Source organism: Pleurodeles waltl, chromosome 5 (genome assembly GCF_031143425.1).
Source record: "Pleurodeles waltl isolate 20211129_DDA chromosome 5, aPleWal1.hap1.20221129, whole genome shotgun sequence".
NCBI lineage: Eukaryota > Metazoa > Chordata > Amphibia > Caudata > Salamandridae > Pleurodeles > Pleurodeles waltl.
In genome coordinates, this window is record NC_090444.1 from 536,721,967 (window position 1) to 536,735,098 (window position 13,132).

The window sequence follows — 13,132 nt, forward strand, 5'->3', positions numbered from 1 at the left end:
GCAATCATTATTCACAACATTAGAAACACAATTTGAACGTGCATTTATTTCTCTATCCACATTAACATTATCCATTCAAATCAATTTAAGTATGATAAATCCATGTTCATTTAATACTCATAATATACTTTTAATTTTCAATATTAATTTAATAATAATACTTTTAATATTAATTCATGTCAGTAGCTCACTCAAATATGAATGCACAACATCTTTTCTGGCAAAACGCTATGTCAAATACGAATGCAGGCCACACTGTCCATCCTATTTCAAATGTGCACATTTTACATTTCATGTTATTTTTTTCTGCTGGGCTTTTAAATTAAGGTGTATTTGTCACAGCATGCTAACTTCTATGCCACTAATGTATTAGTAACATGTGATCACCATCACAGGCCACCAATCTTAACAACAAAATCTGCAGTACAGTCAGTATCCATTAGAGCCAATGATACCCAACTTTAATTGTTGCTCTTATTTGGAAGATTCTCTGGTGTCTAAAATAGAGGTGCCCGAACCGAAACTCGTGTTCGTCAGACCCACGGGCATTTCAAAGTGCAGATTCTTGAAAACCTATCTATGTAGCTATCGTTAAGCCCTGCAGCAAAATAACGTAGCACGCAAATATCGTTCAGGCGTCACAAACCGCGCTAGACACACCACACCTAACAGATCAAAACTTGAAATACTGCCGCAGTAGAGTGGCGCGCGCATGCGCTAACATGATGCACAGCAGTCTGCACTTTCTCAGCCAATAAACCGTTTCGGTGACGCGTGAACCCTCGGATGACGTCCGTTGCCGTAGCGACCCAATCAAGCGTTTGTAGTCCATCCGGGCTGAAGTGGTTGTGTGCTTAGGCGCGTGCGGGGTTTGTTTACCTCCCGTCCCTGCGCCTCCTTAGACGTGGAGGACTTGGCCCGGTCCCTGGAGTAACAACCATGGCGGAGGTCGAAGAATGGGTGGTGGAGAGCGTCTTCGGATTCCTGCGGAGCCCCCTTTGGGCCGCGCCAGTGCTGGACTTCCTGGAGCAGAGATGTTCAGGTGAGGCGGAAGACGTCGCCCCTTCGAGGGGACCTCTGGTGCGGGATGCGGGGGGTGAGTCTCTGCGTGTAGGGGAGACTCAGTGGTGTTAAGTAGGCCTCATCCATCAATCACTGAACATCTTGTGCTCTTTTATTAGGATTTTTCCCAGAACTGTCCCTGGCGCAGTAAGGAACCGGTCAGACATTTGTAACGAGCTACAGGCAACTTTCTTTCCATCTTTTATAAGTCGCTCACAATTTAGATTCCAACTCTTCTTTAAAATCGAATGTGCATATTTTAGCTATTTAAATCGACGCTTCTTTACTTTCTTTAGATGTTAACTCTTGGGTGTACTCCTGAGTGATTTACAGCAGAAAGAAACAAGCATTTGCAATGCAATAGGTCTCGCGTTTTCTCGAGTTAGAGCGACTGGCGTTGTAAATTCATAACTGGACTCTTCTTGCCACATAAATTGGTCCACCCTACCTCATAGTTTCGTCTTTTCCCGCCATATAATTCCATTGGCCCAGCATTTAACTAAAGCACTTCAATTTACCTTGTTCCTCTATATAAAACAGATACAATTATCATATAAAGCTTTATCAGAAATAAACTTTTGGCATTAAATGGTAATCCTCAAAACACCATAACAAAAATATAATTTGTGGCAGATTAGAGGGTGAAAGGAAAGAGGGAGTCAGAAGAAAAGATGGAGAGGGCACATGGTGTAGTAGCTGTGTTTGAGGCTGCCAGACAGCACTAGAAAGCACAGGTCAATGACATGAGATACTTAATACAGTCTGAGTACAGTCTTTGTACAATAACATCCCATGTGGACTGCCAACAGACAAGCCGGTATGTGCTGAAACTGCAGAGGTGATAACTTTTTTTCTGTAATGAAAATAAATGACTGCTTAACAGGCATCTCAGTGGCATACGGACCTCAGTCAGAGGGTGTGTCTTTGGGATGTAACAATGTCCAGACCTGTCACCCCCTGTACTGGTCTACACCTTGCATCCTCATTCCTAACACACACCGCACTTTCGAGTAAGAAAGGAAAATGGTTGACTGCAATTTCAGTAGGAAAATACAGCAGTAATAAGATTTGAGTGAGGTCCAAAGGTCTCTAGGCCCCGGTGCCACTGCACCTGTTGCTCCTTTGATAACTAAGCCTCAGGAGAGAAAGCGGATGGGGCAGGAAAAGAGAAGCGAAAGGAATTCATCAGACAAAAGGAAGAAAGAGAAGGGGTCGCAAAGAAATAAAAGAAAGAAGAGAAAGGAAGAACGAGAAACTGAAAACACAACTAAGAGAAGAAATAGAGCACACGTGTGAGACAAGAAAAAAGGAAGGAAGCTGGCGAAGGAAAGGTAAAGAGGAAAAATAATGAAAGAATTGTGGAAAGAAAGAGAAAAATGAACATTATAGAAAAAAGAGAGATGGTGAGAGAAACAAGCAGCGAAGGAACCAGGGCAAGTACGTACTGACACATTCCCCACAAACACAGAATGGGGAAACCACTGTGACACTTCAGGTCCTGACAAGTAACTTGTGGCTTCCACATACAGACTGGAAAAAGAGGGATTTATAGTAAAACATGAATTGACAGATAAAGATAAGAAAAACACCAGAGCAAGGAAGGAAGAAAGATTTATTATTTTTTTTTTTTAAAGTGAAAGGTCGCATACTGAGTCAAAGGAAAGAGCAAATAAAAAAAAACAAGGAAAGAATGAAGGGAAGAGAAAAAAATAATGAAAGAATAAACACCTGGTGAAGAAAAGAGAGTAACAAAATAAGGGAAGAAATAACCATGTTTTTGCGAGTTTGAAAGAGGCGGTAGCAAGAGGAAGAGGGGAAATAAAAAAAAAGGGAGAGGAGTAGAAAAACAGTTGAAAGAAAGCAAAACTGTTAATGTGTGGATTTTAAGAGCTGAAAAGAGAAAAGTGGGGGAGAAAGAAAACATTGAGAGTAAACAGAGTAAAGGAAACAGACCCTCCCAACTAAAGTTGGCAGCTAAGAATATATTTAATTGGTTCCCCCACGTCTTCAAACAGAAGTCAAGAGTGTGGAACAGCAGGGGGCACTGCAGAACAGCAGGAGGTGCATTAGTAGAGTTGTGTGTGAACCCCAATACAGCAAAATTGGGGCGGTTCAGATCAGGATTGGGGGTATAGATAGAGATGTGTGCCAGCCCAGTGCTGGAATAACAGAAAGGCATCAGGTGAAGAATGAGAAATGGAGTGTGGTGTAATTTCTGGTATTATAATAATGGGGCACTGCAGGTTATGGTTGAGGTGCACTGACAGTTGTATGTGAGCTGCAATACGGGAATAGTAACGGCCACACAAGGTCAGAAGTGAGCTATGTTAATGGACCTATGTATTGCACCTATTACTGGTGTGCCAGTGTTGCCGAGTGTTAGCCTGGAGGTGCCCTGGTGAAGCTGCGAGTGGGGCCCAGTATGGGAATGGCATTACCTCTGAACCACAGAAGAGAGGAGTCCTGAAGGGCATGTGTGAGCCTTAGTACTGAGAAGAAATGTGCACTGAGTGTTAGAATTGATGGATTCTGGCAGAGCTGTGGTGTTTGCCATCAACAGTGGCATTGTATTTTAGACTTTAGGTGCACTGGCTGAGTTCTGTATTGCTCTTTTGTGTCCAATATTGGCTTGGCAGTGGGATAGAATATTAGAATTGAGCTGCTGTAATGGAACTGCATGTGAGTGGGGTCCCAGCATAGGAAAGGAAGTGACCTTGCAGGGGTAGAACTGAGATGCACTGATGGAGCTGCACCCAAAGTCCTAGTACTGAAACAGCAGGGTGTACTGATTGTAAGAACTGAGGTGCTCTGGCAGACAGTGTGTGTGGGGTTCTGGCAAGGGCACGGCTGAGGGCTTGGGGTGTGTGAACTAAGGTGCACTGATGGAGCTGCGCCCGAGGTCTCAGTACTTGACCAGCAGAGTGTACTGACTGCAAGAACTGAGGTGCTCTGGCAGACAGCGTGTGTGGGGTTCCTGGCACTGGCACAGCTGAAGGCTTGGAGTGTGTGAACTGAGGTGCACTGATGGAGCTGCAGGTGGGATCTCTGGCCAGGTCACAGGTGATGCACAGGCACACTGCCTCAAATTCTAAATGTGTTTCCATCTAATATTCACGGACAGTGATGTGTGTTTTCATTCTTGTAACAGCAGCTCACTAACATTACTGTAAATAATCCATGCGACAGACTGCCATTTCTCCTATATGAGGTCTGACTCTTTTGATGTAAGAAGAAATTTTGTGGATGTGGGCTGGTGTTGAAAAACAGCATTTTCCTGCAATCTGTCTGCAATGGACTTCCACATGTCACCAATATTAAACATAAATTAAAGGAAATTGTATGTAAAACAGCAATGTTTAAGAACCATTCAAGGTCATCAGGGCAGGACTGTGTGGAGAACAGAGCTGGCTCTATCAGGTGGCCCCTGAAAGGCTGGGGCCAGAGCCCATGTTGCCCATGTCTTAAAACATCTTTGTGTTAAATGGCTTGGGGGGTGAGAGCTCGTTAGGCTGACAGATCAGTGGGTTTTGCATCTGCTGCAGTGGTTGCAGGACAGGGGTTGCAGGACAGACAATCCCTGCAGGATCAAATCTGCCTTTAATCTGTGAAGCACATGAAAGGCGACCAGGAGTCACTGCATGAAATACCACAGGCAACGTTGGCTCACCGACTGGATGCTAGTGCTTTGAGGCTGCCAGACAGCACTAGAAAGCACAGGTCAATGACATAAGATACTTAATACAGTCTGAGTACAGTCTTTGTACAATAACATCCCATGTGGACTGCCAACAGACAAGCCGGTATGTGCTGAAACTGCAGAGGTGATAACTTTTTTTCTGTAATGAAAATAAATGACTGCTTAACAGGCATCTCAGTGGCATACGGACCTCAGTCAGAGGGTGTGTCTTTGGGATGTAACAATGTCCAGACCTGTCACCCCCTGTACTGGTCTACACCTTGCATCCTCATTCCTAACACACACCGCACTTTCAGAATGTGGAGAAACGTGCAGGTGCGTAATTTAACACACACATAGCGCTTCACATCGGGCTGCTTCGTGGCACTATCCTGCGGGTGAGTTGTGGCAAAGAGAGAGCGAAAGACATCTCCAAAACAGAGCCACCTTCACTGCATTCTTCACAAAACCGAGCAGTCTTGCTTAAATTAACAGAGGAATAGAAAACATAAGTGACTCGATGGCCACCATGAGCGCGAAGCAAACACTCAAAAGGAAACAGAAGTTCGCTTGAAGTGAAACGTATTGGCAAAAGTGCAATCATCCATGTAACAGGGTCGATGTCATGCAAAGCGCTCGACTACTGCCCAGTGAGATCGCGCTGCCTACAAAATAAAAAGAAAAAAAGAAAAGGTAGTCCAGAAGCCATTCAGAAATACAGAGCCTCATATGTTTTCAGTAGTTGGCTGGTGCACTTGAGGAGGGCTAAACACCAGAAAAGGCATGACGTGTGCATGCCTTTCACTAATTAAATCAAGCAAAATTTTAAAAGGTAAGCCCACAAACAAACCAAACTGATGGGTGTGGTTAAAAGCCCACAGAGAGATTACACCAGGGACAAAGTGCTTTGCGTCCTCAACCCTAAAAAATATGTGTACATTGATTTTCTTAAAAGACAACGGTGAAAGTATATCTACTGCAATTTTGTAGTAAAAGGACAAGGCTTCTGTCATTTACATGTGGAGAGGAAGTATTTTATTTATTTGCCTTGTTAAAATACCCACAATTCCACGTACCAAGTCCTCTAGGGAAATAAATATAATTAACACCTTATGTCGCAATTCCTATTGGTGTTGCCTTCTCGCTCCGAGTAAACAGGAGTCGTTCCAGTTGGGGCGCCATATTCAACTCCAGCTTGGGATAAATAAGGCCATTAAAGTGGTTGTCTAGAGGTCCACCAAAGTACTTCTATAAAAGTCATGATAGTGCCATCTCCAGTTTGTGGCTGTCAGATGTTTCCAAGCTTGCAGTGTTTAACATGCCACCATATTTTAAATCCTGCTCTTTAAGGTTGAAAACATTTTTATTGATACAATCATGTCCTTTAATAAATACAGTTTTTAAGATGAGCCAATTCTAGGTGGCCGCTAACAAGGCCGGCAACCAGCAAAGAGGCTGAGGCGTCAAGTAGGAATGACAGATGGCAAATATACTACAGTTTCCAGGGAAAGGCAATTTTCCTTGCCGAGGTTCTCAGGTTTCATGTGAAAGTCCAATGCACGCTGTAAAATGTAGTCTTGGTTTAGTTCCTTTGAACCAATTGGACTAGCGAGCCCATAAATTATAATTTGGAAAGGAAAGCACAGGCCCGGAACTGGTGTTTTGTTCGTATGGAGAAAGATGACGGTCTAAATTAGGGCTCCTACTCTCAAAATGTTACCAGCACCAAGCCAGCACAAAAGGTGACCGACACAAAATTAATGTTATTCTTTCTCTGGTCCACTGATCTGTAAAACTTTCTGTTTTTCCCCTTCCAAATGCTGCAATTTGACCCTAAAAAGCTAACCACTTACCCCCCAACCTTATACCGACAGATTTCTGGTCTATAGCCATTGATTACCGTTTTAATCATCAAGCCACTGGTGGCAAGAGTTGCGATGTCTGGTGATATTTGCCTATTTCCTATTTCCTGTTTTTTTTAACCCCAGTAGACGGAGTGCTCTGTCTATGACGTGAAATCCAAAAGCAAGACCTATAAGAAGATAGACAAAAAAGACATGATAGGACGAGCTAACCTCGCCTGACAAACTTGAGGTTTCTGGTCCCTTAGTATGCTCTTTTGTAATTATGTGCTGGTTCTTCAACGTACTTTGCTCTGTTGACGAGGTCTGAATTGAAAAACAACACCCGTAAACGAGCTTTCGGGGCCTATTGACTTTACCAGTGGTTTTCAGCACTGCTAAATAGTATCCCGGATGTTGTACAGCATGGTTCAAAGAACAGGAAAAAAAAGCCTATGGGGACCTGCCTGTTCCATTTTGTAGACGCGCGCACATTGCATGGACTCGCCTACAAAATGATGTGTTTTTTTTTCTTGTTATTTACCAATCAAGGTTCGATCAGTAAATAATGAAAACAAGAATTGGCAAAACCAATAGGTCTTGCCTATGCGAGATGTATGGGCTTTTTAAATGGTTTTTAGGCATATTCTATAGCAACGCAGCTGCTGGGCATCATGGATAAAAGTAAAATAATTCTATAACGCGATCAAAAGCGGGGCGCTTTATATCACTTTTTTTTTTTTTTTACTTTCAACAGTGTTGCACGGCAACCACACAGCTGTACAGCATTGCAAAGAAAACATTGACACAGACAAGCTCCATTATTTGACTTTGAAATGCTTTGGTTTGAAATAATCAGGTTCGTTCACTAGAGGGCAGAGTTGCGCTATATAGAACGCAAAAAAAGAAAGAAGAAATAGTGACTCAATCACAGCGCGAGCACGGGCGGACACAAAGCAAAATCAATGTGTACTTGGTCCATGCACCACATAAAGAAACTCAAATGACAAGGATTTTGTTTTTTAATACACAGTAGATCGTCACTCAGCAATAGCGCATACGCGCTCCCTGCAGGCAAGGCTTAAAAAGAAAACACAAAAAGTGTGTGTGTGTGCAGTGGCGTAGCGTGGGTTGTCAGCACCGGGGGCAAGGCAAGTAATTTGCGCCCCCTAACCCGTGGATTTTAGCATTCGCGAGTGCGAGCGCGCCCCCCCCCCAGATGTTGCGCCCGGTGCGGCCGGGCCCCCCTGCACCCCCCACGCTACGCCACTGTGTGTGTGTGTTTTTTTTTTTTACAAAGTGTGGTCAGCATTAAGGGATACAATTTAAGATATTTACTGACAGCCTGAGTGCTGCTATAAATAAAGTAGCACATGAGGGTAATGTGTTTGCTGCAAAGCACAACGTCCAAATCACAGAGTTGTATTAAATGTAGGCACTAAGGGCCATATGTACGAACACCTTTTCCCATAGACACAGAATGGGTAAAAACCTTTGCTACATCTGGCCCCTAGTGGGTTACCGCTTTCGTCACAGAGATGCCTTTCAAGTGAATCTGTAGAGAAGGAGGTCATTGATGCACACTAAAATGATTGCACTGGGTGCAGCCACCTTTGAGCAGAGTAAAAAAGTGAACAGGGCCAGAGTCGCACACCTTTCCCTTTTCCTACAGTAATCCCACAGTCTGTAAACTCACGATAAGATTACTCATGATTGAGAAAGAGCAATGCAAGCCCTCAGTTCCTAGTGGGCCTATAGAAGTATGGATTACAAAACTCGCTCCACACAGCTGACCCTAGGCTGAAAGAATACACTATTAAGAGAGTCAGCAGGTTACTGATCAAGGCAGACACATTTAAAAAAAGAAAATGGAACAATTAAGATGGACGAGAAAGAAATCTGTCTCTGCTAACAGCATGGCCATTTAAAGCTAGAGTGACACTTCTCATTTCCCAATGCGAGTGCATAACAAACAAAAAGGGAGACTGAAACAAATGGAACAAGGCTGCATTTTTTTCTTTGTGTTTGCTGGCACAGCCCCTCCCCTCCAAACCACCACCACTGTAAAATAATCCCCAACGCTTATGATAATATCAAGAATACCGTGGCATCAAAACTCAAAAGAGAGAGCCATACAAAAAGTGGTACATAGTGGGACTGGGACAACACACGGTTCAGAGAAGCACACCAGTGTGCAACAGCAAGGTGGCGCATCTACAGGAGAATTCACTGATGAGCAACATTCAAGGGAACTCAGAAGCTCATGGGTGAGAGCACAGCATGCAGGAGAGCATCGGGGGCACATATGCCCGAGTGGGAGCAGGGACAGAAAAAAAATCCAAAAGTGAACTGTGGAATCGCACAAGTACTTTGGCTATGCTCCAGGGGAGGGACAGGAACAGGAAGTAACTCCTACAGGAGCTGACAAGTAAGAGGCAACGAAATGAGTGACGATAAAGTCAAACAAATATGAGCAATGGGCAGGCTCTAAGCTGTCAATAGGTCTTGCAACCGACAGTGCATGAGCTGTGTAATAGGTGTAAATTTAAATGTAATAACGCACCTCTCACTCAAAAAACTTTACAATTCACCAATCATTTTTTACTAGAAACATTTTGTATATAAACTGTAAATTAATGTCACATCTGTATAAACACCAATTATTGCTGTATTTTACTACTAAACAGGCAGTCACAAATGCAGTTATCTTGCAGGGACTAGGGTCATGGTTTGAATGGTGCAGCAGGTGCAGTGGCACGGGGTCCTAAAGTTGTCTGAACTCCACTAAACACTGATTATTGCTATTTTTTACTACTAAACAGGCAGTCACAATTGCAGTTACCTTGCAGTTAAAAAAGGGACTTGATTTGAATGGCACAGCAGGTGCAATGGCACCATGGCACCATGGCCAAAAATTGTCATAACTCCACTAAATACCAAATATTGATATATTTTACTACTAAACAGGCAGTTGCCAATGCAGTTATCTTGTAGGCACTAGGGTTATGATTTGAACACATAATATTGCTATTACATCAATTAATTACATTATTTCCCGCTTACATGTAATTTTTCAAAATTTTGGTATTACTTACCACCCCCCACCACTAGCAACAGCACAACATGTTGCATTTTTGTACACAAACCAGCCATAACACTTTAACAGTCTTTCTGTAACTCATATTGTACAACTTCTTAGCAAGCTACAACTTACAACAAAAAATAGCTTATTGTTAATCACATAGGCAAAATCTAACGTATTTACCAAATCCTGTCAGCTTAGTGCCTGCCCTCGTCTGGTGAAATGCAAAAGCCACAGTTTCACGAGGGTAGGGGTGTTTAGATGGCACAGAGGGTGGTGTGTTAGGTGGAAATAGGCCAGGTTTTTTTTTTTTTTTTAGGTCTTGTCAGTACTGATTGCTTCATCTGGATTATTATCCTTCCGCTGCTGGTGCTGTGATTAAGGTACTGTTTTTTGTAATGTATTTTCTTTCTCCTTTTCCTTCCGTCTGTATGGCTTCTTCACCTCCCACCCCAAGTCTTTGTTGCTTCTTCTGGCTTTGTTACTTATTCTCTTCCCACCCAACCTCTTCCGTGTCTCAGTTGCTTCTTCCCCTCCCACCCACGTCTGCATTCTTTCTTCCCCTCCCACCTCACCTCCATGTTGCTTATCCAATTCCCTTCCTAACCCCCAACCCCCAGCCTGTTTCTTATCCCGTCCCCAGGTCGTGTTGCTTATTCCCCACCCACCTCCTTGTTGCTCCTTTAGTTTATTCTCCCTCCAACCACCATACGGGGGGAAAAAAATCACTAGTGCTGGCTGCTTCATAACACTTTTTTAAACCATCCCATTACCTCTTCTCACCCGCCCTCCCGTTCTCCACCCCAACTCGAGTGGCAAAGCCCATAGATCGAAGCCTATTGGCTTTACCATTGCTTGTTTATGTTTCAGACAGGGTGAAGTCATGTTAAGTACAGCTCCCATTACTACCCTGATCTTGCTTTGCGGTTGAAAGCAGGGGCAGATAATGTCGGGGCCTTACAGAAAACAAAATTATAGCTGGGTAGAAAGTGAATAACAAGGATGTTTTTCACCGAGATGTTAAGTAATAACATAGTCAACTTGCGCTTCGCTTGCATCTATTTGATATTACTCAGACCCTCTCTGCGAAAAAATCCCAGTTATTCACTGTTACCCATTCCTAATTCCATATGTAATTAGAGAGTGTTAATAAAACACAACAGATAGACTTGATAGAACATCCACCCTATTGTGCAGAGGACATCCTGTGGCAGCAAACTTTCTGCCTGCTGGATGTGGAGTTATGATGATTTCGCTTTGTTTGTGCGTTGGCCCACCCCCACTGACTCTTCCTGTCTTCCTTACCTCCTTCATCTCCTCCACTTTAAAGAGGTTTCACTACTTGAAATTGAGTTACATTGTTCATGTAAACAAAATAAAAAAGAGAAATAAATAATACGCAGTGCTCTCCTTCGATAACCCATGTTGGTTGTTGGCTTGTCAGAAATAGAAACAATACAGGTTTGTCCCCTTTAAAATCTGACAGTTGCATATTTTACCGCTCTCACTATAGCCTTACATACTGCTAGCCAGTACCAGATATTTCTATAGTTGCTTTACAAACCTTTTAGCGAACACTTCTTCTCGTCACAGACAAGCTACTATAGATAGGTATATGTGTGTGTGTGTGTGTGTATGTATGTATGTATGTATGTATATATATATATATATATATATATATAGATATATATATATATATATGGTGCATGCTTGGCTATACAAAATAAAGATGTAAAAGGAAATGTAAATTCTTTGTATTTTCTAGAACAAAATTTTGTATTGTTTTTCTCTTATAATAAGATCCATAGCTATGGACTATAAACAAATAACTGTGTTTTGAATTGTCTCAGCATCATGTCCTCTCGCTTCTGTACCATCTTGGTCCATGTGATACGCAATGTGAAATACGTAGCACACCATGTGGTAATATAGTTTCCCTTCTAGTTACAAATAAGTTCAACTGCATTCATCCATTGTCCTTCCCCCAACCCTACTGTCCATACATTAGTCTGTGATGTCTGATTAGTTTCCCCCATATATTTTTCTATTTTCTTTGAACATTTCATCCACTGATAAACTGATTTCTTGGTTGCCATACACGGATCAATGTTTCCACCCTAGGCATTCAATTCAGGGGTTTCAGCAATGCACCGTTTTTGTGCAATGTCTCTATACAACTATCCATCATTTCTCAAGTCTGTTCATCCATTAAACCCAGTAGATTTAATTTGTACAGTCCATGATAGTAACATTTGTGACCTGAACCAATATATATTTCCAAAAAGTCTGTATTTTTGGGCAATGCCATAATATATGGTGTAGCCGTCACCTCTCTCTACTACCCTTAGGCCATACATAATTTTCACGGTTTAGCTGCTGCCACCTTCCCCCCCCATAGCGAATGCCTCAACAGTGTGTACTTGTCTCTTACAGACACCTTCCCCTTGTCGTCGCACCTCACAGACAGCGGATGCCTGCTCAGTGTTGGGCCTCTCCTTCTGTAGTCTGTCTCCAAGGTTTCACGATCCGTCCGCTGTCAGTACTCACAGCCACTGTTTATTTTCTTCCTCCACCAGCCAGATTGTCAGCCTATTACTCTGCAGATTTCATACCCTCTTGCAGTTCACATCGCTTTCAGTTCTCTACTACTGGAGCTTTCCCATACAGACCCATCAGAATAGGAGCAATTAGAGGGGACTCCACACACCTCTGCTACAGCGAGCACTCATATAGAAAGCACAGGCAAGATAGAAATATTTAGAATCCCCGCCCCTCAGGCTAGAACATGATGGGCAATTTGACATTTGCTGATTTATTTTAAACAGCATATAGAGTTTCTCGCAGGGATCTTTAACTAACATGGCCATTTTGACCAGTAACAAGACCATGTTAGCCCCACCCCCATTTGTAGGGTCGAGCACAAAGCACTCTGTCGCTGGTGTCATCTTTCTGTGGGCTTTTAACCATGCCCATCAGTTTGGCTGGTTCGTGGGCTTGCCTTTTGAAATTCGCTTCATTTAATTAGTGAAAGGCATGCATACTTCATGCCTTTTCCAGTGTTTAGCCCGCCTCGAGCGCACCGGCCAGCTACTGAAAACATACGAGGTTCCATGTTTTTGGTATGGTTTCTGGACTACCTTTTCTTTTTAAAATGTAGGTAGTGCAGTCTCGCTGGGCGTAGTCTAGTGCTTTGCATGACATCGACCCTTTTACATGGATAGTTGCACTTTTGCGGTTACATGGATAATTGCTCTTTTGCCGATTTCGTTTTACTGCGAACAAATTTCTGTTTCCTTTTGTGTGTGTGTGCTTTGCGCTCATGGTCGGCCGTCTGCTCGCTTATGTGAAACTGTTTTACTTTTACTTTTCAGTCTATGTGGCAAGAAAAATCCGATTAGGAGTTTACAATGCTAAACTCGAGAACGTGAGACCCATTGCATTGCAAATGCTTGTTTAACTATATTCTGTACA

General features: G+C 42.8%; 1 protein-coding gene across 2 annotated transcripts in view; it reads left to right on the forward strand.

Annotated features, from left to right (window-relative positions):
- The first annotated feature begins 779 nt into the window (after positions 1-779).
- CFAP36 (cilia and flagella associated protein 36) overlaps positions 780-13,132 on the forward strand; it is a 381,823-nt gene continuing 369,470 nt past the window's right edge. Inside the window, exon 1 of one of the 2 annotated variants that reach the window (XM_069234356.1) lies at positions 780-1,042. In XM_069234356.1, the coding sequence (XP_069090457.1) occupies positions 940-1,042 (103 nt within the window). In that variant the 5' untranslated portion in view covers positions 780-939. The remainder of the gene's footprint in view (positions 1,043-13,132) is intronic. The other variant, XM_069234355.1, reaches the window with a different exon arrangement.